General features: G+C 38.4%; 1 protein-coding gene across 2 annotated transcripts; it reads left to right on the top strand.

The window, feature by feature from the left end:
* Positions 1-10,952: 10,952 nt before the first annotated feature.
* On the top strand, positions 10,953-25,742 carry Clec7a (C-type lectin domain containing 7A). Of its 2 annotated transcripts, XM_052720794.1 has the most exons (6): positions 10,953-11,118; positions 12,935-13,033; positions 14,002-14,136; positions 15,330-15,481; positions 20,020-20,138; positions 22,572-25,742. In XM_052720794.1, exons 1-6 carry the CDS (start codon positions 11,016-11,018, stop codon positions 22,696-22,698), a joined length of 735 nt encoding a protein of 244 aa, XP_052576754.1. In that variant the 5' UTR covers positions 10,953-11,015; the 3' UTR covers positions 22,699-25,742. The 2 variants fall into 2 exon arrangements, with proteins under 2 accessions (XP_052576754.1, XP_052576755.1); XM_052720795.1 differs by lacking the exon at positions 20,020-20,138.
* Positions 25,743-27,569: the final 1,827 nt, after the last annotated feature.

Below are 27,569 nucleotides of genomic sequence, written 5' to 3'. Positions count from 1 at the left end.
CATAAGACATTATGGAGCTGCACAGAAGACAGACTGTAGAGAACCTGCTTAAGTGCAGGCAGAGGGCTCAGAAAGGAACTGTGTCTAAGAAGCAGCATGCAAAGAAAAGAACAGAGGAAAAGTCACAATGCAACACAAGTTCCTGCTAGGAGCCACAGCTTGACCTTTGTAACTGTGGTCCATCTCCATACTGCACCATTTCCATATTTACATTTTTTAATTTTATTTTTATTTTATCTTTATGGGGGGAATGCCGACATGTGTGTTTATGCACCACATGAGTGCCTGGTGCCACTGGAGGACAGAAGAGAGCATAAGACCCCCTGGAACTGGAATTTACAGATGGTTGTTAGCTGCTATGTAGGTCCTAGGAATTGAACTTAGGGCCTTTGGAAGAACAGCCAGTCCTCTTAACCATGAACTACCTCTTCATGTGATCAGTTCTTGCATAAGTTATTTCTTCAACTTTTTCTCCACCAAAGAACAGTACTGTGACTTTAATCCTTTAAAACAGTATTTGTTAGAACCACATAATATGTGGCCCCAAAGCAAAACCAGATATTTTCCCCCTTATATTACACATCCTTTGTAGACAACCTCTCCTTGATCCTGTCATGCTATGCTATGATTCAGAAACATACACGACCAAAATGGAAGAAACTAAGTTGCAGGACAAGTTCTTAGAGCAATATGAGCTAGGTATAAAACTAGTGTTCTATTGGAACAGACAGACTTAGAAACTTCTATTTTCAAAGCCTCTATTCTCCACACACTTTACAGATGCTTCCACTTTGAAGGAAGCTTTCCATTGTTCTAGACCAGCAATTCTGTGTGTGTGTGTGTGTGTGTGTGTGTGTGTGTGTGTGTGTGTGTGTGTGTGTGCTATGTGTCTGTGTGTTTATATATGACAGATGCATCGTTGGGAAGATGAGACAAGGATTACTTTTTTCACTGGCAGTTTTGCTATGTAATGAACTTACAATAAACTGAACTTGTAAGTATTGTAAACTGTGGTGATCATATCACCATAACTGAGGTGATGAACACATCTGCCACTTCTGCCCCTTCCCAATGCCTCCTCCCTAGAACAAACACTAATCTACTTTCATCTTGCATTTCATAGAGTTTATAGTTTTGTTTTGTTTTTTTTAAAGACAGGGTCTCCCCATGTAGATTTGGTCAGACCAGGCTGACCTCTGACTCACAGTTTCTTCTGCCTCTGACTCCCAGGTACTAAGATTAAAGGAGTACACTGTCACATGTGACTCATACAGTTTATGTGAATGGAATTGCATAATATGTGGTTTTTGGCCAAGTTTCTTTCACTTGGTGCTATTATATATATATGTGTATATATATATATATATATATATATATATATATATATACACATATATATATAAATGTCTCCATCTCAGTGTCTTTTATCAGTTCTTCTTACTTTTTAAATATTGAGCATTACACTACGGGTACATACTGCTAATTGTTTATCTATGTACTTATTAACGCCATTTGGGTTGTTTCAGTTTGGGTTCACCTATAAATAAAGCTGCTACGAATGTCCATGAGCAAGTCTTTGTCAAACTCAGGATCTGATTTCTCAGATAAACACCTACAAGTGTGATGTTCAGTTCATGCAGTACATGGACTGAGAAACTGCTAAATATTTTTTCCATAATTAAGGCACTTTTCATTCCCATCAGGAGTGTAGAAACGAACCAGTTCCTTTTCATCTGCACCATAATTCAGTATGGTCAATATCATCACTTTAACCAATCTTTTTGAAAGTCTTAATTTTTAGATTTATTTCTTTTATATGTATTAGTTGGTTCCTTGCATGTATGTTTATGTACCACATGCATGCCTGCCACCAGAAGAGGTCAGAAGAGGGCACTGATTCTTCTGGAACTGAAGTTACAGATGATTGTGAGCCATCCTGTAGGTCCTGGGAACTGAACCCAGATCCTCTGGAAGGACAGTCAGCACTCTTAACTCCTGAGCCATCCCTCTATCCCCTTTAGGTATTCTTATAGATATATAGCTGTGTATAATTGCAGTTTTAATTTGAAGTTCTTAAATGGCAAATGATCTTGGATTCATTTTCATGTTATTATTTACTATCTGTACATTTTCTATGATGAAATAACTGGGTATATCTTATGAGAATTTTGTTTTCTTGGGTTTTAAATCTGAGGGATTTACATATTTGAGAATAAAAACAGCCTGATATGGAGCAAAAGTTTTTGTTTGTTTCTTAATTGGGGTTTCTCTTGCTGTGAGGAGGCATCATGAACTCTTATAAAAGAAAACATTTAATTAGGTGGCTTACAGTTTCAGAGGTTTAGTCCATTATCATCATGGTAGGACACAGCAGCATGCAGGCAGACATGGTGCTGGAGATGGAGCTGAGGGTCCTACATCTTGACTTGCAGGCAACAGGAAAAGGTCTGAGACACTGGGCATGACTTGAGCATGTATGAGACCTCAAAGCCTGTCTCCACAGTGACATACTTCCTCCAACAAGGCCTCTGTTACTCCAACAAAGGCACACCTCCTACAAGCCCCACTCCCTATGAGTTTAAGAGGGCCACTTATGTTCAAACGACCACAGTTTATTTATTTGTTTGCTTGTTGTTTTTGTTACAGCTTGTCTTTTTTTAACAGAATATTCACAAAACAGACAGACATTTTTAATTTTGGTAAAGTCCATTTTCATATTTCAGCCATTATTTCTAAGAACTCACTGCCTAATTCGACACTATAAAACTTTCTCTTATGCTTTTTGTTCTAGAAAGTTTTTACCTTGAGGTCTGTGACTTGTTTTGGATTCTTTGCAGGTCACGCATTGATGCTTCTCATTTTGAATGTGGCCATCCAATTGTTTCATTGCCCCTTAACAGTACGTAACTGTTTCCACATGCTCTGTCCTACTGCCTTCTCTGTGCATTTTCCTACCATGATGTTTTTTGAAGTATGACCTGATGGTTCTCTGGATTTCCTCATTGTCTGTTGTTATGTCTCCCTTTTCATTTCTGATTTTGTTAATATGGATGCTCTCTCTCTGCTTTTTTGGTTAATTTGAATAAGGGCTTGTCTATCTTGTTGATTTTCTCAAAGAACCAACTCTTCGTTTCATTGATTCTTTGTATTGTTCCCTTTGTTTCTATTTTATTGATTTTAGCCCTCAATTTGATTATTTCCTGGCATCTATTCTTCCTGGATGACTTTGCTTCTTCTTGTTTTAGAGCTTTCAGGTGTGCTGTTAAGTCACTAGTGTGAGATTTCTCCAACTTCTTTATGTGGGCATTTAGTGCTATGAACTTTCCTCTTAGCACTGCTTTCATAGTGTCCCACAAGTTTGGGTATGCCTCTGTTCTGAAGTAGCTTCTCTGATCTGTGCTATCCTGGGTTTCTCTGTTAGTTCATATACTGAATACTGAGTCCAACTCTTGGATATGCTCCTATTCTTGACATTTTTTAAATCAGGTTTCACTATGAGTGAAATAAACTCTCCTCCCCCCCCAAAAAAAAAATAAATAAATAAGGTTTCAACTACAGCTCTTTCTCTTGTTTATTTGGCTTATTTATGCCCTGTATGAGGAGACTATTCTTTTACATTTTTAAAGTGGAACTAAAAATACATATGCAGCAGAGCGTAAGCAGCTTGCGAATTTTTAAACATTTATTCTCAGTGTTTTGGTTTTTTTTCAAAGAAAGTTTGCTGACTGTTGCTGGTGTAAATTTGTTGTTGCTTTACACATGTAATTCTTCAATGAAAAAGTGAGCATGCTGGTTTAGTGCAAGGGCTCTGATGTCAGACTACCTGAGTTCAAATTCTGCTTCCAACTTCCTCAGTTATAAAGGGCAATTTATTGACCATCATGATGTTTTCATTTCTTCAGATGAAAAACAAAAATAACATCATTTGCTAACTCATAGCTATCTGAGAATCTATAAAGTTTATAGAGAACTTTTAGTGCCTAGAATTTGATGAGTTCAAGAAATCTCAGCTCTCTATACTATTTGTTTGTTGGTTTTTGTCTTTTTAACATTCTACAGATGTTCTTTCTTTTTTTTTAGCAGATTATAAAACATTTATGCATAGTGAAAAACTAATGTAAACACATTAACTTGGGCTTAACTCTATCTATGTATAAGTGTTATTTTGGAGTCTTGTGTTGAAGCGTTGTGCCCTGCAACATACTGTCTTGCATACTGCACATAAAAATGAGAGACATCGCTTTTATTTTTTATCATACTTTATGCTGGGACTTTTTAGGGCTTTACGGGACATTTGGCTCAATAGAGAAACAGATGGTATACAAGTGCACACACCTTCAAAGACTGAATTGCCTCAGAGAACTTCACCCAGCAAAGCTGCATTGCTCTGGCTGATAAACATGACCCAGAACAGATGCATTTTTCCAGTATCTACTACTAAGTTATTTTTTTAACTTATCAAGTAAGTTAAATATATTAAAATTTTTCATCTTGAAGCTATACTTGGGAGGATAAGATAGAATGGTTACTGTGAGTTTCAGGATAGCCTGGGCTGCCTAATGAATTCTAGTCCAGCCTGGGCTACAGAGTCAGATTCTGTCTCTACAAACTGAGATGTATAAAAATACAGCATCTAATATTTATATCTTAATATCAAAGATACTTAAAAATTTAATTTATATTTATTCATTTTGTGTATGTTTTTGTTTATCTGTGGGCACATGTGCCATGGCACACATGGAGATCTGAAGGCAACCTATGAGATTCAGTCCTCTTCATTGACTCTGGGATCAAACTCAGATCATCAGACTCGGCAGCTGAAACAACTTACCACTCCTCAAAGACAGCATCTTTGTACCTGAACCTACTTTGTAAATCTTCTCCAACTCTCCCCTCCACATAATCTTTACCCCATGATGGATGATGTCTTGAATCAGAAAGAGCTGACAGTGCTCCAGTTTTCTGGGAGCAAATAGGAAAAAATGAGAAAAGAATGAGGGTTTGGCTTGTAAGGGATGATTCGGTTGCGTTATCCATTGACATGTGTGTGGACTTGGAGCAATCTGGGCTTTTACAGTTATTAAGCTGGCCGTTGGTTACACATATTGAAAATTAATGGTCTGTGTTATGGTTCAGCCAACAACTGCATTCCTCAGCTCTTCCTAAATTGTCTAACTTCATTACAAGCACACCCGACAGTTCATTTATAATTTAACATTTACAGGATAAGCAAATCAATAGCACTATGAATAATTTAAGCCCAATAAAACATCCCATAACACTGTCAACAAGAATCTACATCAATATATTCATAAGTGTCAAGTCAAGTGCTTTTGCTAAGCTATTTGTTAAGATTGCTCCTAAAGCATTCTCTTGCTTTGCTTCAATTTCAAGGTTTGGCAGTTTTTCTTTAAAATAAAAAAAGCCTACTATTTAAAATGTTTTAGAAATGATACAGAATGCTTAATATGTGATTTTTGAAACCTGTCTAGAGAAAGATGTGAGAGCACATACCTCCAATGTTTAAATTCAGGAGGATAAGGCAGTAAGAGAGCTCTGAGTTCAAGGATGACCTGGGCTATGTGTTTCTAGGCCAGTCTGAGTGTCCTGGCTAGCTTGAACTGTCAACTTGACAGATCCTAAAGCTATTTGGGAAGAAATTTTTTTTTAACTGAGAAGTTGCCAGATCAGATTGGCCTAGCAAGGGGGCTTGTTAATTGATGTAGGAAGGTGTAGCCCACAGTGGAAAGTATCATCCCTAGGCAGGAGCCCCTGAACTGCATAAGAAAGCTAGTAAGCAAGCAAGCATACAGCAAGATGCATTTGTTTCTTTCTGCCCATGTATATCTGTGATGCAACTAGCTGCCTAAGTTCCTGTCTTAAGTCCCACTTAAGCAGCCTGAAACTATAAGTCAAATAAACCCTTTCCTCACCTAAGTCACCCTAACAGCAATAGAAAGAAAACTAGAATACTGGGCCACAGTGTAAGATCTTGTCTCAACAATAGCAGAAATAGCATTTGGGATGCAGAGGCCGGTGGAAAACTGTGAGTTTGAATTTGCCGCGGTCTACATAGTGAGTTCTAGGCCTGCTAAGGCTACACAGTGAGACCCTGTTTGAAAAACAAAACAAGACAACAAACAAAGCTGGCTATATGCTTCAATAACTTAGATAAAAAAGTAATTATATCAAATATTTTGCTTTTCTTTTATTCTAATTAGCCTTGACAAAAAGATATAGATTAGAATTCTTTCATCTTTTAGCTCATTTACTCATTCACTCACTCAACAGATGATTGTTTCATGAGAATTCATTCTATAGAGAATCTTTCTATAACATGAAGAGCGTAGATAGCAGTAAAGATACACAGAGACGATTCCCATGATTCTCAGAGTCTGTGTTGAGTAAGAAAAAGAACTTGAAATAACTACATTTATATAATTGTATTTATTTAACACTGGGAAGCAGTTACTTTAGATATTTGGAATTGATAATAAATAAGACAAGCAAGGAAAGACAAATTTCTTTCAATGTGGAAACTTGTAAATTGATAGCAGACATTAAAAAATAGAAATAAAATAAGCATACACAGCTATGACTAAGAAAGCCACATGAGTCTAAAACTAATAAACAAACAAAAACCGCGGCTGTGAAGAGGGAACAGCAACCATTCACCCCATTTCGGGTCCTGAATGCTTAAATTCTGCAACTGGACTCCCAAGCTGACGGGATTTGTCTAATTTGTCTTGAAACTCCTAAAACACGACTGTAGATGGCGCCATCACTTTGACCATTGCCGTGTGATTTTGCTAAAGATTTTGGTTTATTCCTTCCAGCCTGGCTTAGATCACACTTTACAGGAAATTTATTTTCATTCACCAGTTTTCCATCTTTTTTCAGCGTACAAGGATCTTGATAGACATTTTCGCAGGAGGAAGCCAGCTCAGAAACTGAAACATTTTCAAGTTACTCAGTCGCTCCACAGCAGGCGCAGGAGAAAGGACACCACCACCCGCTGTGGCTCTGGATCCTGAATTTAGAAGCTGCGCCAGTGATTTATTTACACTGTTCTCTGATGCCCGCTGCTCTCTGTAGAAACACCCGATGAATTTCTGCCAATATTTTAAGCTCAGTTACTTTATTCTAAAGCAAACTGTGCATACAATCCCCACACAAAGAACAAAGGCTCCCGGGGTGCTGCTGTTGATCGAACTAGGACAGTCCAGAGACCTTCCTGGGGCTATCTGGCACTACATCCCGCTTACTCTCTTTATGTTAAGTATGATTCTGAAATTAAGAGCACAGGCAGTCAAAGTCAAAGATCCGACTGATCAATGGATGGCTAATGATGTACTAAAAGTGAATGCAATGGGGGGGGAGGGGAGCCACTGTGAGCAGAATGAAGGACATAGCATAGGTCACCCAAAGCACATAAATAAATATGCAAGAAAAACCCACTCCATTTTGTACACGGGTACCTAAACATCACATCATACTCGAAAAATGTAACACAGTTACGACTTTCAATTGAATGTAAGACAAAAGTTAAAACTAAATGAATTACATACTTATTACCACTAAAAAAACAAAAACAATTTCCATGAGTTTGTAGGCTTTCTGTAATTCGTGTTGTTGTTGAATTATCCTGTCCCTGGCCCTTAGCTGGCTTTTGGGAACCTGTTCCCCATGCTGAATTACCTCAACCAGCCATGACCAAGGGGAGGAACTCAGTCCTACTTCAACTTTTTGTGCCATGCTTGCACAAACCCATGGGGGAGGGAGGCATGGGGCACTGGGAGGAGAGAGGGGAAACTGGTCAGTATGTAAAATAAATGAAAAAATGTTATTTAAATTTAAAAAAGAAAAAAAATTAAATCAAATGCTTCTTCCTTGAAAATGCCAGTCAGCATTTGCTCTTCAATTCCCCCTACCTTTCCCAGGCAGTTTAGAGACACCCAGTTGTGGGACAGAAGGTGGAATTGTTGACAGTTCAGAGTGATGACTTCCAGGAGAAGCATGGTTGCTTCCCTGTCTGGCTCCAGACACTGTGCTGGGTATTGAACTCAGAATATGTGGAAAGACAGAGTGTTCTTCCTTTTCAGGGTTAGAAACTGAACCACACGATGGCACTGACTGTACCAGACAATAGAGTTTAGGCTGTAACAGAGATTATATGTTTTTGCTTTTGAAGCAGTATCATTTATTTTTATAGCAGGTATAGATAGGTGAGGTTTTTAAAAGTGTCTCTCATTGTGTAGCCCAGGCTGCCCTTGAAATTGCAATCCTCTCACCTCTGCCTCTCATGTGCTGAGGTTACAAGCACGTGACACCAAGTCCAGGTTAGTGGTGGTTTCTATCCTCAGAGAAGCAGGAAGGGTAACAAGTGAGAATAAAGTATAATGACACATATGAACGGAAATGTCATGATGCCTATGGTTTGTATGCTAACCTAAACATGAGAAAAAAGAGAATTATCAGCTGATGAATAATAATAAGTATTAATATTTTAAAGCATCTTTTCTTTGACATTTATAGACACATATGTGTATAAATGTTTATACATGGAATTAACATGTATTTGTTGAAAATATGTGATGAATAAAAGTTCTTAATTTCTTAGGAAATACCACTGTGACTAACATGGGTAAGATTCTTAACTCTCAGAAGCAGTTTTTAATTTTTTGTTGTTTGATACTTTCATATGTTTATATGATGAAATTTGGTTATTTTCATGCCCCAAACTCCTCTCTCACCACCTCCTCTCTCACATGAGCCCATTTTCTCAACCACTTTCTCATGCATTCATGTCTTCTCATGTATGACCCACCAAGTTTAATTAATTAGTGAGTACGGAAGGGAACTTGGCAGGGGCTATTGACTTGCATCCTCTTTTCTGTGTTTTAATGAAAAATAAGAATGTTACTTTTATTTAGACACTGAAAGAGGATCTCCTCCTCCCTCTCTCTCACATGAAGATCTCATGGCCCGTGTCATGGGTGATCTTCCTCTTTTTGTTGTTTTTTTCAGATGTCAACATACCTTATCTTGGGGTAGAATGTCCTACATCTCATCACATTGCTTCCCAAAGATTGTATTATGAATTGAATGACTAATGGATATTGAGAATAGATACACAAGACCCCTATACTTCTCCATGAACAGTCAGTAAGACTTTTGTGACAGACCAGGAAAGAGGCAGAATCTCACTTAGTTACCTTCCACTGAATGCTCTATTGTCTCCATCCTTGTTAAATCTTGAGAAGTACATACTTATTATCATATAATGGCTGCTCCTAACTCCACCAGTACACCTGGCAGACTCACCATGACTTCCAAGTAACTTTGGGCTTTATTCCTAAGGACTCATAGGTCCAATAGTTTGAGGTACCTACACAAGCAAGCTTGATTCTGGTAGTGCTACTACTAACTTCTTAAGTCAGAGCTGAGTTTGCTGTCTTGTGATCAGGAAGAATGATGAATGTTTGAGATCTTGTCTCAAAACACAAAACAAAGCAAAAAACCAACTTGGCAGTCGGTGGTAGGTGAATCCACTCTTACAGCAGTTATGTTTGGAATTCGCAATACATTATCTTTTCTCTGACCTTGGTGTAATAAGTCCACTGCCCTGAATAGTTTCCTCAAGAGCAAACATTCAGAGCCATCATCCTTGCTCTCCCTCATGCTCTCTGGGAGTTGGAGGTGCATGCATTACTTCAAGGTGTGCCGCTGTCTCATGTCATAAAGATGAGAAGTTTCTTGGTTTAACGAGTGTTAATGGACAAGGCCCGATGAAGACTCACTCTGACTACCTCTTCGCCACCACAGATTCTTTTCATTAGCACACTTCAGCCTTGGAAAGTCTTCCGATTTTGTTTTGTAGACTCTGACTTCAGCTCACATTGGACCTTCTTCTCCATTGCAATAGTAATCCTCAAATTAAACCTGTCCCCATTACATTGATGTCCTCCTTGTTGACCTACAGCAGTAATCAAATGATGGAAATCGAACAATTTCCAAACTGTACCGATTTGATCACTTTGGGTTAACCTGTGAATTGGAAGAGAGAAAGAGAAATTTCCAGACATTTAGCTTTATATTTCAGTCTTAGACTGTCCCTAAACTAGTACTTGCATTGTATGTGTCCAAAAGAACAAGGCCAGTGCAGCAGAAAGAAATTCCAAACCTTAAAGACAGAGGAGACTTTGTTCCAATTTCTTGTTCTAGCTTTAAAATTCCCATTGTCTGGGTATCCATGTCTTTTTCTCCTCATTTGAAGATTGTAGAACTAACACATGCTTGCATAGAATTATTAGAGCTCTGAGATTAAATGAGAAAGCATGTGTGCTGTGTAGTATCTAAGGCAGAGTAACTACCAATAAATACTTACTCCTATCTATTTTTAATCTATGACAAGCTTCAGACAGAATCATTTGCTGTCTGTTGCTGGAGTAATGTGCTTTTGATACTTGCCTGTGGTTTCCTCCATTAGTCAATGAATTTCTTTGTGGATAACCTTTCTGCAAGCATTGCCAGCTCCTCCAGTTGTGAAGCATTTAATATATATTTATGGAATGCACACATACACAGATGTGTGCATGCAAGCAGAATTCTAACAAGCCAATGGTGAACACAAGATACCAAAACTGCTTAACAGTTTACATAGGCCACACCAATTAATCATAACAACTCATGGAGAGTGCGACTAAAGCCTCTTAAGACACCAATCTATGTATCAGTGGTAGAATTGATCTGGGACAACAACCATGTGCTATACAACATTTCGTCTTTCTTCAGAATTTACAGCCTCAAAAACAGGATCTAGAGGCAAAAAATGGGAAATTACTCCAATGTGGTTTTCATTTCCTGCTTTGGGCACTGGCTAGACTACTTAAGCTGAACTCCATAAACCTCAGCAAAGAGCTGTTTCAGAGTTTGGTTTAGAGAGCCTTACCTTGGCAGTTATTTCTTTGCAAGGAACATTCAAGTTCTCTGCCAATCCAAGGCCCTCTGAAACAATGGAATATCATTCTCATCTAGAGAATCTGGATGAAGATGGATATACTCAATTAGACTTCAGGACTCAAGGCATCCACAAAAGACCTGTAGGATCAGAGAAAGGTAATCATTTTCTTTCTACTAATAGAACCTTCATTTTTATCAACAAAAGCAGAGACCTGGAGAGTCTGTTGATTTGTAGAACTTCCTACTGGTATATATATATTGGCATATAGTTTTAAAGGCTGCTGGAAGTCATCACAGATCCCTTGGATGTCCATCAAATTTCTTTTCCTGGAAACTACTCAACAACTTCCATAGACTGCTTTTGATTTGCAGCAGGAAACAGGACTACTCCGCTCTAGAGTCACAGATGCTTTATCTGGGAGGTGGGGCTGGTAACAAATGAGTGGTAGACAAAGATGAACGAATTTTAGTGAGTTGCTTCTTGCTTGTCTCATAGTAAGTTGTAAGTTGACTAGGAAACTTAAAATAGTGTAAATGAACCTACACAATATTACAATATATAGTGCCAAAGGGTTGGGAGATGAAATCATAGAGGATTGCATAGCAAATAAAAATGAATACATCTTTGGTTAAACCCAAAGAGTAGCCAGGAGTCACAGAGTTTTAAATACCAAATCTGATAAACTTTGGTGAGGAGAGACTAGTTTGAATTTTTAAAAACTAGTTGTTGGTATATCAGTGACAGAAAACACATGCTAGATAAAAAATGTCCCATTAGCAGGAGATAGATCTTAAAATGGAAACAGTACAAGATATACAGGATGTTAAAGGATCTCTCTCCTCGTAGGGTGAGTGTTTTACTCTCTTTCTGAGTCTCCTATTGGGCATCTCTGCTGCTTGGGCTTCTGCTCTTGGTGTGGTAAGCTTAATACAAAATCAGTTCACTGTGATCATCAAAGAAGTGATGACTCACAGGTCCCGACATCACAATTTGCTTTCTTCTGCTTTTTGGTGTTCACATTATGCAATTATTTTCCTCTTATAACCACTTACACAATTCCTTTCTTGTGCAATTTGCTTGGAAAATGGTAGAAATTTTGAGTGAAGGATGGGATGTGCTCACAATTGCTGCAAGGGGCGCTTCTGTGCATTTTAGATCACTTACTTCAACAACAGTATTCGAAGTTGCTACTGACCCAGTTTCACTAATGTAAACAAACAATTAGAAAGAAGGGGATGGAGAAAATAATTTGTCCAAATAGTGCACCAAATAAATGACACAGGAAAGTTACCCTTAATAGTTGATTCTATTTCTCCTACAAAAAGCTGTTCACTCTATGAACAAGTAGGATTTCAGGGAATGAGTAACATCCAGGCCTATAGAATTGTATGTGAACCTGGATTTGAGGAGTGTACAGACAGAAGGCATAGTCTGGTGTCACTGAGTTTTAAATCCCAGATCTATTATACTTTAGTGGGAAGAGATTAACTTGAATTTTTTTTTAATTTTTTTTTTAGTTTTTGGAGACAGTGTTTCTCTGTGTAGCTTTGGTGTCTATCCTGGATCTCGCTCTGTAGACCAGGCTGGCTGTGAACTCACAGAGATCCACCCAGCTCTGCCTCCTGATTGCTGGGATTACAGGCGTGTGCCACCACCACCCAGTTTTAATTGAATTTTTAAAAACTAGTTGTTGGTATATTAGTGATGGAAAACATATGCTAGATGAAAATGTCCCATTAGCAGGAGATAGATCTTAAAATAGAAACAGTATATGATATACAGGATGCTAAAGGATGATAACACAACTGAAGAAGAGACATCCTGAAGTTAGGGGACAATGGAGACTCATACTACAAGACTAGACTCTAGTGGCTGGTGATCCCTTTAGAACTATCCCCATTTCAGTGTGCTAAGCAATTAAAGGGCTCCACAGACTTTCCTTATTTTCTTTCTCATCTCTCCGGCTTTTAGGAAGTCAGGTTCCATCTCCTCCTTGGCGTCTCATTGTGGTGGCTTTGGGAATCCTGTGCTTGGTCGCAGTAGTGGTTGCTGCAGTCCTGGGTGTCCTAGGTGAGTATAGATGAAGGAGATTAATGACAGTCAAAGACAATTAATCTGTACATTAATCCCACTGAGTTCCTGCTATTAATTTCCATTTCACTTATAGGGGAATGGAGAGAATGGAAGGTTGACTATTCCATCATTATAAATTAGTGGTGGGATCATGAGTAGAAACATAGATAATCTGCTTAATAAAACATATATTCTTAGCTATATTGCTCTACTAGTCCACATGGATAGCTTAATTTTTTAAAAAGAGGAATTTAAAGGATAAGTTAGTGGAGGGGAACTTACAGAACTGGAGAAGGAAACACAACATGCTGTCATCTTCCCTAGGACATGGCTTTATCAAAGAAGTTGTGTGTAATTTTGTGAGCCTTGTGATTCTTGGAAATTATCTTACACACAATCTTAATAAAAAATTTTTTGACTCTATCAACTATTGCCTGAGGCACTTAAAAGCACTAAGCAGATATTTTGTGAAGGATGAATAGATCTCTTTAGATTTTTATGTCTCTTGAATCCTGTGTCAATACAGTTGTATGATACCTTCAGAGAGTCTTCATCGCTCATAATTAGTCAAATGATTATTTAGTACAAAAATATTCTATGTATTACATGCTGGGTAATTCACAAAGAGCTGTACTTTTTAAATAATAGAAGAAAGCAAGTGGAGTATTATTGTCATTGAATTATTATTATTTCAAGTCTTTTATAATTGCAGTTAGATCTATGTTATTTTCTTCTTGCTACCTTCTTCACAGAAGTTACTTATTCCTTTCCATATATTTGATGGGTTGTCCATGTATCAAATATCAGACTCTGTCTTTATATCAGTAATATATCATTGATTTATCATTAATCATAGATAATCCCTATGAGATTTCATAAAATATGGGTGCTAGAATTTCAGTTTTCAAACACAACAGAATGACTTTCTTTTTTTCTGTCACTATTATTGTTTGTGAAATATGAAGCATTTTGGAGATTCAATTCAGGGAGAAATCCAGAGGAGAAAGAAAACTTCCCGTCAAGAAATAAAGAGAACCACAAACCCACAAAATCATCTTTAGATGAGAAGGTGGCTCCCTCCAAGGCATCCCAGACTACAGGCAAGGGCAGAACTAATGGAGCAATGGAATCCTGGATTCCAGAGGTTCATTTCCTGGTGCTGAGGCATGGGGTGGGGGATATGTTTACATCTAATAACAATGTATTTGAAGCAAACATGCCTAACAGTATTTCCTTAGCATAATACATCCTGTCAGACACCTGATAAAGTGATATAACAAGTATACTTTGCAAAAAGAATCAGTAACTGCTTTTGTCTCTGGCTGTGTGTCAAGACCTACCGGATATGATTTAATTTTATGAAAAGGAAAAGGCAGTGTTCAGTGCCTGTAGGAACTGGTACTTTTACAGTGATATTGTTAGAACAAGATAGACGTAAGGGAAAAAGAATGTCAGGGGAAAAGTGAGGAAGGGACACTGAAGACAGGAGTGTAAACACTAATAAGAACATGCAGAAGAAATGGACCTGAGGCATACATCCCTGAAAGCTCTGGTCAAATGTATTCAAATGCCCATGTTTCTGATTGGATCATAATTGACTGACAATATTTTCCCTTCAGTATTCCATCTCTGGACTTACCTACCACTATTTTTAGTTAATGAAATAAAGAAAAGAGTTTTTGAAATACAAATAATTACATTTATGCTCTCCATAAGATGAATTAAGTGAACTAAAGCTACTATGTATAGCAATTGATTTTGAGTGTGTTTGCTTTGGGGAGGAGCAGTAGAGAAAATGAACCTGGGACTAAATTTGAAGTAATGGAAGAGATAACTAGCTGTCTATTTAAACACTGTAATTACTCAACTGATTTTAAACTTAATTTTTTTATGTGTATGAATGTTCTGCTTTCATGTATGTTTGTGTACCACTTGAATGCCTGGTGCCCTCAGAGGCCCGAAGAGTGTGTCAGATCTACTGGAACTGAAGTTGTAAATGATTGTGAAGTGTCATGGGGGTGCTAAGAATCAAACTCAGGTCCTCTGAAAGAGCAGCCAATGTTCTTAACCACTGAACCAACACTTCAGCCCCTAATTTTAATTTTTTTTTTGGTGAACAAAGGGATTTTAATATATTCTGTAAAAATATTCTCTAATTTGAGTCAGAAATGAAATATGTGTTAATGAAATATATGCTAATAAAAACTCATTATCAGGTATTTGTGAAAATGCACTAAATAATTAGAATTGGTTGGTACACTGTGGACTTCATGATGTTATCTTTTCTTTCCAGGACTTTTTCCTGGGCCTTGCCCCCCTAATTGGATCATACATGAAAAGAGCTGTTATCTATTTAAGATGTCAATAGATTCCTGGGCTGGAAGTAGGAGACACTGCTCCCAGATTGGTGCTCATCTACTGAAGATAGACAACTCAAAAGAATTTGTAAGCATAAACTTCTGCTATAATTAACTGTGGGGAACATAGGTTCAGCAGAGCAAGGAGATTCTTGGACTAACAATGTTAACATCAATGTTCTATGTAACTACAAAATTATGCAATAGGCATGTAAAGCACATAATATATTACTTTATTTTTAATTAATTAATTTGAAAGGGGATCAAATTTTACTTTAAAATAAACAATTTCAGGCCTTGCAAAGTGGCACTTGCCACCAAACTTGACCTGAGTTTGGTCTCCAGAGCTCATATAATGGAAGGGGAAAAAAGACTTCCACAAATTGACCTCTGACCTCCATATGAGCGCTGTGGCACACCACACAACACAAATGCACAAAACAAATAAGTAAACATAAAAATGTTAAAACAAATAAGTTAAAACAAACTTTATGATTGTTTGAATATAGTGGTAAGGGCTCTTAATTTTTGTATATTTGTACTTCAATTTTCAAAGTTGAAGTACAGGAGAAAAATTGTCCACTTGTCATTTTAATTATCAAGAAAGAAATCCTACATTTATGAATTGTTTGTTCTTTGCAGAATACTAAGAAAGGCGAAGAGATGATTTTTTTGTTTTTTGTTTTTAATTTGGGGACATGGTTTCCATCTTAGCCCAGACAGACCTAGAACTCACTTGTGGCCAAGATTGAACTCAAATTCCTTCTAAGTGGCAAAGAGGTTTAAAAACTAACTTTTCTATATGTAGTTGAAAAGAGAAACAACAATTGTTAATAGTTGAACATCATATATTAATAACAGATAACCTGAGAGTTGAGAGGTGTTCCCATTAACAAGAAATTTTGTAGAAACAGGAGGACTTACCATGTGTGTTGTAGAAACAGGAGAAGACTTACCATCCATGCTGATGCAAGAGTTTGATTCAAATGATCTGTGAGAAGGTAGCAATGGAAAGCATCCCACAATATAGTCCTAATCTGTACACTCTATCTTCACTGCTCCATTTTATTGGTCTGTAATGCTATACGCAATAGCTGTAGCTCTTGTTAAAGTTAACAAAAGCGGGAATATAGCCAAGGAAGAGAATCATGCTAGAAACCCACATGGCTTCTGATACAAACCTGTAGTTGGCAAAGGATCATCTAATTTTTTGTGACCAATTCAAGTCTTCATTGAAACCTGGATTATTTATTCATAAAACATGCACTGCAGTGCTGGGCATGCAGATTGGTGGTAGAGTGCTTACCTGGCACCTGCCAGGCTCTGGGTCTCACCCTCAGCATTGTGTTTCTTGGCAAAGCTAGTATGAGTTTGTATTTGCCACTTGTGCAAAAACTAATGGCTTATTTCCTATGAAATTGCCAGGGAGCTGGACTCACTGGATTTTGTAAAGTTTGTTGAATGGTGCAGAATATTAATATAATAAGCCTATTTTGCCCCTTTGACTTGTATGAGTGTGTGTGTGTGTGTGTGTGTGTGTGTGTGTGTGTGTGTGTGTGTGATGTATGTGTATGTGTGTGTGCATATGTGTGTATGTATGCATGTAACACAAATCTTAAGAGGTCTTAAAAATAAAAAACCCAGGCTGGGCAGCAGTGGCACACGCCTTTAATCCCAGCATGTGGGAGGCAGAGCCAGGTGGATCTCTGTGGTGGTATTGTGTTCCCCAAAATATTGTGCACCCTAATAAACTTATCTGGGGTCAGAGAACGGAACAGCCACTAGATACAGAAGCTAGAAAATGGTGGCACTTACACCTTTAATCCTAGCCTTCTGGAGGCATGGATCTCTGTGAGTTCAAGGCCACAATGGAAACAGCCAGGCATGGTGACTCACGCCTTTAATTCCAAGAAGTGAGACTTTAATCCCAGGGAGTGATGGTAGAAAGCAGAAAGGTATATAAGGCGTGAAGACCAGGAACTAGAAGCATTTGGCTGGTTAAGCATTCAGGCTTTTGAGCAGCAGTTCAGCTGAGATTCATTCTGGATGAGGACTCAGAGGCTTTCAGTCTGAAGAAATAGAACCAGCTGAGGAACTGGCAAGGTGAGGTAGCTGTTGCTTGTTCTACTTCTCTGATCTTCCAGTATTCACCCCAATACCTAGCTCCAGGTTTGATTTTATTAATAAAACTCTTTAAGATTCATGCTACAGATCTCTGTGAGTTCGAGGCCAGCCTGGTCTACAGTGCAAGATCCAGGACAGGCTCCAAAACTACACAGAGAAACCCTGTCTCAAAAAAAATAAAAAATAAAAATAAGAATAAAAAATAAAAAAAAACCCAGAGCCAGGTATTGGGGTAAAAGGTGAAAGATCAGAGAACAGAACAAGCCACAGCCAATCTCACCTCGCCAACTCCTCAGCTAATCTTCTGACTGAGAGCCTCTGAGTCCTCACCCAGAAGGGTCTCAGCTGAACTGCTTAAAAGCTTCTAGTTCCTGGTCATCATGCCTTATATACCTTTCTGCTTCCTGCCATGACTTACTGGGATTAAAAGTGTGTATCCTTTCCAAACAAAGACATGAGATCTCAAGTACTGAGATTAAAGGTGTGTGCTACCACTGACTGGCCTCTATGTCTAATATAGTGGCTGTTCCATCCTCTGACCCTAATAAGTTTTATTAGGGTACACAATATATTGGGGGACACAATATATCACCACATATGCAAAGCATTTGTGTGCATATGTGTTTGTATTGGTATGTGGTGTGTGTGTGTGCGTGTGTGTGTGTGTGTGTGTGTGTGTGTGTGTGTGTGTGTGTGTGTGTGAGATATGTGTATGTGTGTGTGCATATGTGTCTATGTGCTGCAAGCCACAGGAAAATGTAGTGGAGTTCAACTACTATCAAAAAGCTACTACTTGGAAAAGTCAAGGACTTCTCCAAAAGTCAAGCCATGGCTTAAGAAGTCTTGGTGATATTTTAGCTTTTGTATATATATTAGCTGGTTCCTACAGTGATTTTCTTATAATGCTTTGCTTGCTTCCAAGAACTCCTAATGGTGTATTTATCTAAAATATCTATCAAGCATCCAAGGCCAAATGAAATAACACCTGTCTCCTAGGTCAGGAAGATAGCTTTATTTCTTGTGCAGTTTAGGGTGAGACCCTCCTTCCTTACAGTCTTACTAATAGAGTTCTAATTTCTTACCTAACCACTTCTAGGAATGTAGATTGAGCACATAAATCCTCTTCTTGACTAACCCATCATTGTAAAAGAAAGCCTGACAGCCACAGCCTGAGAAAAACTCTTACCGACCTTTATGACCCTTGTAAGAATTCAAGCTTGGTGACCTTGCTCTGGCAGAGGATCGCTATTGCTTGGGTTTATAACTGAACACCTCAGAGACTGAGGGGATCTGAGGTACAAGGAGAATGAAGAGAGAATATTGATGATTTTGACTGGAGAGGATTTTTGACTAGAGAACTGGAGGACAGGATGTAAGATGAGGAAGAGCCAGACACGAAAGTATTAGATGGGTAAGAAACAGATGAGAAGGACCTAGATGAGGCAGAATTAAGATGAGAAAAGTAAGATAGAACTTAGAGGAAACAACAGATAAAGGTAGAGACAAATCAGGCAAGAAAGGAACTAGGCTTGAATACAGAACTGAAGCTGTATAGATAGGATTTTATTCCAGAGAAATAAAGTAGATGGACAAAGAGCTTGGTGTACTTAGATTTATTTCCCAAAAATAAATCTCGCTGTTTGTAGTTTCTTTTCTGAGCCCCCAGGAAGTATATTTTTAAGGCTGGTCCTTTTTTTTTTTTTTTTTTTTTTTTTTTTTTTTTTTTTTTTTTTTTTTGGTTTTTCGAGACAGGGTTTCTCTGTGTAGCTTTGCGCCTTTCCTTTAATAATATACAAGATGTATGTATGCCCATGCATGTGTGTGCATATGTGTTTGTGTGGGTATGTGTGTGTGTGTGTGTGTGTGTGTGTGTGTGTGTGTGTGTGTGTGTGTGTGTACTGAACCTGGAGAGCTAGGATCACAACCAGCTAGCCTCAGGATTCTCCTGTCTTCATCCCCTACAGTACAAGGATTCACAGCATGCATAAATACACCTGATTTTTACGTGGATTTTGGGAATTCAAACCCAGGTCCTTGTGTGTTTTCAGCAAATACTCTTACCCACTGAACCATCTCCTTAGCCCACTTTTTTTTTGGTGGTGTGGGGAAGAGGGGTTTGAGACAGGGTTTCTCTGTAGCTTTGGAGCCTGCCCTGGAACTCACTCTGTAGACCAAGCGGGCCTCAAACTCACAGAGATCCTGTAAGATCTTGGCTCTGCCTCCCGCGTGGTGGGATTAAAGGAGTGCAAGACCACCACCCAACCTTGGTCCAGATTCTCTACTAACATTATGAATCTATGCTTTATCAGAAAATTGACAGTGGCTCTAAAATGAGAAAGTATAATGCTCTAGACATTCAATGATATTCAAAGACTGACAGTCCTCTCTAGATTGTCATCTTATACATTACATCCTTCTTTAAAGGGATTCATTGTCTCTGAAGGCCTGTAGCATTGTCTTGGGTTCCCCCTGATGCGTGTGTGTATTTTTGTTTTACTGCAGGAGTTCATCGAAAGCCAAACATCTTCTCACCGTGTGAATTCATTTTGGATAGGCCTTTCCCGTAGACAGACTGAAGGGCCGTGGCTCTGGGAGGATGGCTCACCATTCGTTCCCAACTCGTAAGTTCCTATAGAGGCACATGGAAGTCTGCCAGGCAATCAAGAACCTACTTGCTTGGTCACACATGAGAAAAAGGACAAGTCATGGTGGAGGGACAAGGAAAAAGGGAGATAGGAATGGAAAGAAAGGGTAGAAGAAGGTTGTAGGGGATGGTCACCCGGTGCTGCCAACTCAGGAGTTCCCTGATCCAGGTGAGGAAAGGTGCTGCTGCTGACTGCAGCCTTGTGACTAAGAGCATTCATGGGCTTCGAAGTCAGACCCCACTCTCAGGTAACGATTAACTTACTCACCAGACATGTGACATTAGACAAATCTGTGTACTTCTTTGAGTGCCACTTTCTTTTTTCAAAACTGGGGATGGAAAGAGTAGCTCTCCCTTAGAATGGTGACACACAGGGCGTAAAAGTAAAATCATTAGCATAAGTGTTTTGCACACAGCCAGTGTGAAATGACATACCTTATGATGTAATTTTAAACATATCTTACTTATATTTGTATTATTACAAATAGTTCCTCCTTGTGTACTAAAGTCTTTGCAATTTCTATTCATCTTTATCTTTTTCTTAATATTTGTAAATATAAAATTATAGCCCCTTCCAATGTCTATGCATGCATTTTCCCATTAATATTAGTATATATTTAATTCAACTTAATTAATTTTTTAAAAAGATATTTTGATTTTACTGATGTCCCCTTTTCTCTTTTATCACTTCTTTGGTTAATGTCAGTTCTCATATTTATTATTGCCTTCCATCTAATTTTTTGTGCCAAATTGAATTCTCTAATTTCTTATATTGGATGCTTAACTCCTTATCTGGAGTCTTTTTTTTTTTTTTTGCTTTGTGGTCATTTGGTTCACGATGCTTTCTGATTTCCATTGTTAGTTGTCCTTTGATCCACGAGTTACTTAGAAATAAATGTCTCAATTTACAAACATACCTGTGCTTCCAACATTCCTACTTGTCCTTTAGACTTCAGGCTTAGTTCCTCTGTGATCAGAGAACAAACTTCATGTGACAGCAATTCCCTCTTCCAGGGCAGGGATTTGTACTGGAAACACCCACATGGGTCCTCCTATATTTCTTTAAGAATTTCACTTGACATTTTGAAGCCTTATTAATAGGCATATGTAGATGTAAAATTGTTGCATCTTCCTCTTAGGTCTTGCCTTCCTTCTCTGCCTTCTTTTTTTCTTCCCCCCTCCCTCTCTTCCTCCCTCCTTGCTTCTTCCTCCTTCTTTCCCTCCCTTCTCTCTCTTTCTTTTCTTCTTTCTTTATTTCTTCTTATTGTACTTATTTTTATGTTTATTTCCTTGTGTTTATTTCTCATAATTTTCCAGTTTACTTTTTTTTTGTCACTTGTAGCTCACTTTAAATTTTGTTGTCTATAATTAGCTTGGTTCTTTTACAAATCAACTCCTGTCAACAATTTGCAAGTCCTATTTTGCTTACAATATCCTCAGTGCTGTCTATTAACTCCTAGAATCCACAGTTGTTTTAAGGTCTGTACCTGCTAACTCCACGTGCGTTTTATTTTTCTCCTCTGCTTCATTCACGCTGGTTTGTTTTCTTAAATACCTAATTGTGTTTGACAAGTGCTTATTAACATTGCCTCTTGAACTGTTTAGGGTTTCTTGTATCAATTTGAAGCTCACAGAGTAGTATTTAATCTGCTTCCTGTAGGCATTGGTGAGAATGAAAAGCCCCTCCACCCCCCAGTACCACATCAATAGTGCTCAGCAACCTCACGTCTACTAATTCAAGCCAAATGAATTCATCAATAATCCACAAAACATACTTCTTCCTCTTTTTCATCATTTATTAATCTTGATTTTGCAATTGGTTTTCCAACTGCAACCATGAAATTAGATGATTCTTTGTAAATTCACAAAATGGGCTTAACATTTTAAAATGTTAGTACTCCTTGGATTACAGCATGACAGTAACTTAATCTGTGATCCTAAACCACCTGAATGTCAGGGAAATTTTCGCAAAATACTGGTTAAAATTCTCCCCAAGGCCTGGGTCAAGGTGGTTGATCCTAGCCTCCATCATTTCTAGAGCATGTTTTGTCAGTTTACCAACCCCAGGGTCAAGAAGAGGCAGCCATTCAAGGTAAAAAGTTCACCAGGTGGAGACTTTTGTACTATGGCCCAATGATGTTCCTTGAGTGTGACTAATTGTCATGGCTCTTTATTTTATGCAATTATTAGTAGTAGCATTTCTTAGGGGAAAATCATTTTCTTACCTTAATTATAAAGACAAGTCTATTACCATTTAGGTATAATACAATCTAAATTAAAGATTCCCTTTCTAATAATTTAGATGCCTCAAAACTGTTTTTTACCAATGTCCTTAAAATTTCTGGCTCCATTAAATGTCTCCCTAGGTCTCTGATTGTTTTAATTGCCTCATTGTGTTTTCTTTTAACAGGTTTCAAGTCAGAGATACAGCTTCCCAGGAAAGCTTACTGCACAATTGTGTATGGATTCACGGGTCAGAGGTCTACAATCAAATCTGTAATATTTCCTCATTCAGTATCTGTGAGAAGCAGCTGTAAATGTAAGGATGAAGATGAAGAATCGATAAGCATGTCAGACTGTAAGGGTGGAACACACACATACCACCAACAACAACAACAGCAACAGAACAGGAAAGATGAATATTGAAAATCAGAGTAAATGCAGAAATGCTAGAAGACCTTGTTAAATTTTAACTTCAACTGAGAACATGGATGAAGAAGGTGAGACTTCTGTTCTTGTCAGCTTCATAAAGAGAGTAGTGTTACCTTCCAGTTAGTAAGCCACTAGACATGGAGTGAAGACACTAAGAAATACAGAGAATAAGTGAACATGAGGTTCCCAGACCCAAATGGTACAATTGCAACAAAGCCCCCATACCTGTCAGGGAATATTGCTGTAGAGGGGCCAGGGGGCTGAAGTCTGTAAGAGCCAGAGGACCAGGATGCCTACTGCTAGTGTCTTCTAGACAGGACAGGGAAACTCTATCCCCAAAATATCAACAATATGCTCCATTAAACAAGACCTGAATGATGACAACTTTAGTTGGTATGCCAACCTGGATGTAGGCATTTCACAAGGTCCCATCTCCCACATAAAGAACTACATGTGATCAATGATGCTGAAAGAGGAAGAAGATCTTTTTCTAGGAACAAGCTTCCTGATTGATGGGTTACTGAACCCCAAGCAGTCAGCACTAAACACATGCACAGACCAGTAACACTAAATGGACTAGCAGGAGATATACATATATATGTATGTATGTATGTATATGAATGTTACTCAGAAATTGTTACTGGAGTGTACATTGTGCTTGTGTGATTTGCTCAGTGTCTAGCAAGGCAAAATGTACTTCTAAACTGATAGGTAAAGAAATGAGGGAAGAAAATCTTCACTACAAATAAAGCTGTTAGTTTCATCCACATGATTGTGATTAAAATGATGATCACTGAAAAGCAGTGACCCCAACTTCTTCCTCAACTAGATAACCCAAAGAGTCTTTCCATATCTCTGATAGCAGAACCTGATGTAACATGAAATCACAGAGGTGCTTCATTTACAGAAAGCCTTCTCCTTAAATATTATATTTTGAAAGATAAATTGGATGTGATAGTGAATATTTAAAAAGCATCCACTTAGGATTAGTGTTTTGGAGCACAGAACATGTTTTGTCTTTTTTTATGATTTAGTATTTTGCAGTGCACAATTGATTCTTTAGTCATTTCTTTACAAAAGTATGATTGGAATTTGACTATGTTTCCTGGTGGGATCTGTCCTGTTAGCTTCTAAGCTTCTCCATTAGCACCACTCACATTTCCAGTGTGGATTTCCAAGTTGCTGGAGAGCCATTTGTAGCTTCCTCAGGCTGATTAATATGTGGGCAGAAATTGTGCTAAGTCCACTGAATCGTTCACTTGAAAATGATTAATTTTCTGTAACTTTCACCTCAATTGAAAAACTGCTTATTCAAGTATGTTTGGCCTCTGAACAACCTGCCTACGTGTAGCAATCACTAACATAATTTGCCTTCTTCCCAAAATGGTTGATTAATTTGATACTAGGTAGGGGATATTTCTACATTGGAGCATAAATTTGTGTTCTTGAAGATTTTGAAAAGTCTGAGGAAAACGTACAGTTTTGTGAAGCTTGCACTCATTTTTTAATATTCAAATTTGAATTCTCGAAGTCTGAAAATACTGAAGAGGGGACAGAGGTAAATCTGAGAGGAGACAGAGATAAATCTGAGAGAAGTGTTATTAACTAGCTCAAGTAGTTAGTTAAAGTACAGGATGAGATTTAGAGAAGACTTGAGTGTTGTGTATGTGCACACATGAGCTCATGTGTGTACGTGTGTATGCTCACCTGTGCACACTTGGAGATCAGAAGTTGACATCCGGTGTCATGCACTATCACTCCCCACCATCTTCTTTGTTGGGATGTGATCTTACTGTCTCCTTATGCTGACTGACCAACCAGTTCCCAGATCCACCTGTCTCTCCCTCACCCAGCTCTGGAGTTGCAAATGTGGGCTACTATAAATGGCTTCTATGTGAATAGTGAGAATCAAAATCGGATTCTCAAGCTTACACAGCATCTACTGAGCCACCTCCTCAGCCTAATGTGCAAATATTTTAACTTTCGTTTCCATTTGACTCTTTCTGGGTACCTAGAATTGGACAGGGAAGTTCAAGAAACTATCAACATTAAAGAAAATAAATCTGGATGCTGAAATCAAGATTTTCTTACTAGGATCAGGCAGTTGAGAAATCCCCCAGTGTGTATGTAAAGGATCAAGTAGAACCAGAGTTATGATAGAAAGGAAACTGCTCCGGCTGGTCCAGGGTATACTATTACCTGGCATACTGACAGACTGTTTACATGAGAACTTACTATTAATGCACATATGAACAGAAACACACATATTTGTCTAAGGGACAGAGATGGGATAACAGCTGCTAGCTGAACTCAAGTCTGAAGGATGAATTCCAGATAGTTAAATTTGAAGAAACATCTACAGAGGGACTCCTGCATTCATTTGCCTTGGACACCACAATAATTTGGGCAGTTGTCCCTAATCTTTGTCTTTATCCCCCTACAATGTGTTTCAAACTTAGCCGAGTAGGTTTGTTAGACCGCTGCAGTGGATGAGCGAGCTGGGGGCAGTGCTGCAGAGCTCACACCGGTGACAATGGTGAGGGAAAGCTGGCAGGCTGACCAACCCAGCTACCACCCAGACTCAGAACCAGGGCTATGAGTTGGCCCACCCCAATATCCACCTCATCGATGAACTGCTGGAGCATGGAAGGAGCTGGACCTGAAGATCTAAAGCTCCAGGATCTCCATGACACAAGGCAACAACAGTATATCCAAGAGGAGTCCCAGTGAGGGCTCAGTACCAAGAGTGTGGCAGAAAGGCAGAGGCCTCGAACCAGAACAATGACTCATAGCAAAGAACACTTACATGGAAAGATGTATGGACGAAAGGGTATATATATACTGTGTGATTCACTGTGTCACAGTACAGCTTCCATGACGAGACTTTGTTTGTTTTTGTTTTTTTGTTTTTCCCTTAAAATTTATTTTATTTGGCAAGGGGGAGGTTGCAAGGGCAGAGGATGGAGATGAATGGGATTGGGATGCATAATATGAAATCCAAAAGAATATATAAAAGGTTTTTTTTTAATTAAAATATAGTCATGTCATGTCTCTACTAAAAGCTCTCATTGGTTCAGAGTAACAACAAAATGTCATAGCAAAAATAGCCTCTTTAATTGTCTTTGAGACCTCATATGTTTTAAGTTCCTTCATCCTTTGAGATATCTCTGGCATCTGTACTTCTCCAGTCAGGTTGCTGGCTTCTCTGTGGTGTCTCAGCCCCATTTGCATGTTTCCACCTCAATCTTTGTGATTTCCCTGTCCTCTTTGAGTGAGCCTCACTGAGATGGCTGCAGAGCCTTCTGTCTGATTTCCCAAGTCTGCACACATATCACCTCTGAAGTGAGTGAGGCATCCTCTGGTTACTCTATTTCAAATCATCAGCCTTCTTCCATTACCTTCCTTGAGCTCCTTGGTTCTTTATATATTTGCCTCAACATTTATAGTAGTTGAATTTTCCCCATAGGACATAAGCTTTAAAAGAGCCAGGGGCTTTTGTATCCAAAAGACTCTGTACCTACAGCATAGCATGCTTAAAAAATAATGTCGTTGTTGTTGAAATACTTAAGGAACATAATACAAAGGTCAAAAATTAGCAAGGATCTACTTGAGTAACTGCAACTTGACAGACAGTGCTGGTTACTGCTTTATCGTTTCATGAGAAACATAATTCGTAGACTCTCCTCTTATTTTCCTGATCTATTTGTAATTTCTCTCCTCCTCTCACACATCCCTCACCCTTGCCTCCCTCTTCCCACTGCTCATTCTCTCCTCCTTCCTTCTTTCCTTCCTTCCTCCCCCACCCCCGTCCTTTTATTCTTTCTTTCTTTTGCTCCTTCTTTCCTTCTTTCTTCTTTCTACATTTCACAGAGTCTTCCTATAAGTCCAGGCTGACTTTGAACTTGTGACCCTCCTGCTCAGCCCCGTGAATGCTGGGGTTACAGATGTGAACTACCATAGCTACTCTGTAATTTTTAACATTCTAGCTTCTTAATACTTCATCTCTTCTGCAGTTCACATAACAAACTTCAGAATTCTTACTGCCTCCTTCTCTCTAGAGCATTCAAATATTCAACCTGATGCAAAGGAACAGACTTTTTTTTTAACCTTTGACTTTTTAACAAGTCATTATTTAATAAAGTGTTCCCATTTTTAGTCATCTTAAATTTATAATAATAGGGTGAACAACATACAGCTTGAAATACATGTGAATTCACAATCTGTAGTTTCTGATGGTCTCTTATACGATCTGGCTGACTTAACTCTGTTTCAACACTGACTGGTATTTAGTGTGCTTATCTTACCCCGTCTCTCTCTCTCTCTCTCTCTCTCTCTCACACACACACACACACACACACACACACACACACACACACACACACACATATTTATATATATAAAATGTTTACTGGCCTGACATCACTCCTTCCACCATATGATGGCCACAGTATAGCCCTTAGTGGATGCATCCCTCATCTCACCACTGAATTTTCCAGCACCTTGATCTTGAACCAGAATATGAGAAATTATTTTTTATTGTGTATGCATTATCTGGTTTTCTGTTGTTGCCACACAAAAACTAGACAAGTAAAAGAATTAAACTAGACTGGTTCAGGAGGAGCTGCTGGACATTGTCTGAGACAATTTTCTCATTTCTTGTCTTGACTTAACAAGTGTAGGCACACATTGCTAGTTGTCTTCCCAAAACTGCACAGTGGTTGGTAATGATGCTGTAAGTTTGGGACTGCTACTATAG

Source organism: Peromyscus californicus, unplaced genomic scaffold, assembly GCF_007827085.1.
Source record: "Peromyscus californicus insignis strain IS unplaced genomic scaffold, ASM782708v3 Scaffold_6__1_contigs__length_162567912, whole genome shotgun sequence".
NCBI classification, from domain to species: domain Eukaryota; kingdom Metazoa; phylum Chordata; class Mammalia; order Rodentia; family Cricetidae; genus Peromyscus; species Peromyscus californicus.
This window is presented reverse-complemented; position numbering and strand designations above follow the sequence as displayed.

What these genes read in the sequence shown, in the direction of transcription:
- Clec7a (XM_052720794.1), top strand. Translation starts at nt 11,016, where the DNA reads ATGGAATATCATTCTCATCTAGAGAATCTGGATGAAGATGGATATACT. An exon ending in CAAGGCATCCCAGACTACAG is followed by an intron (nt 14,137 to 15,329) that starts GCAAGGGCAGAA and finishes TTTTCTTTCCAG; the next exon opens with GACTTTTTCCTGGGCCTTGC. An exon ending in TCACCATTCGTTCCCAACTC is followed by an intron (nt 20,139 to 22,571) that starts GTAAGTTCCTAT and finishes TTCTTTTAACAG; the next exon opens with GTTTCAAGTCAGAGATACAG.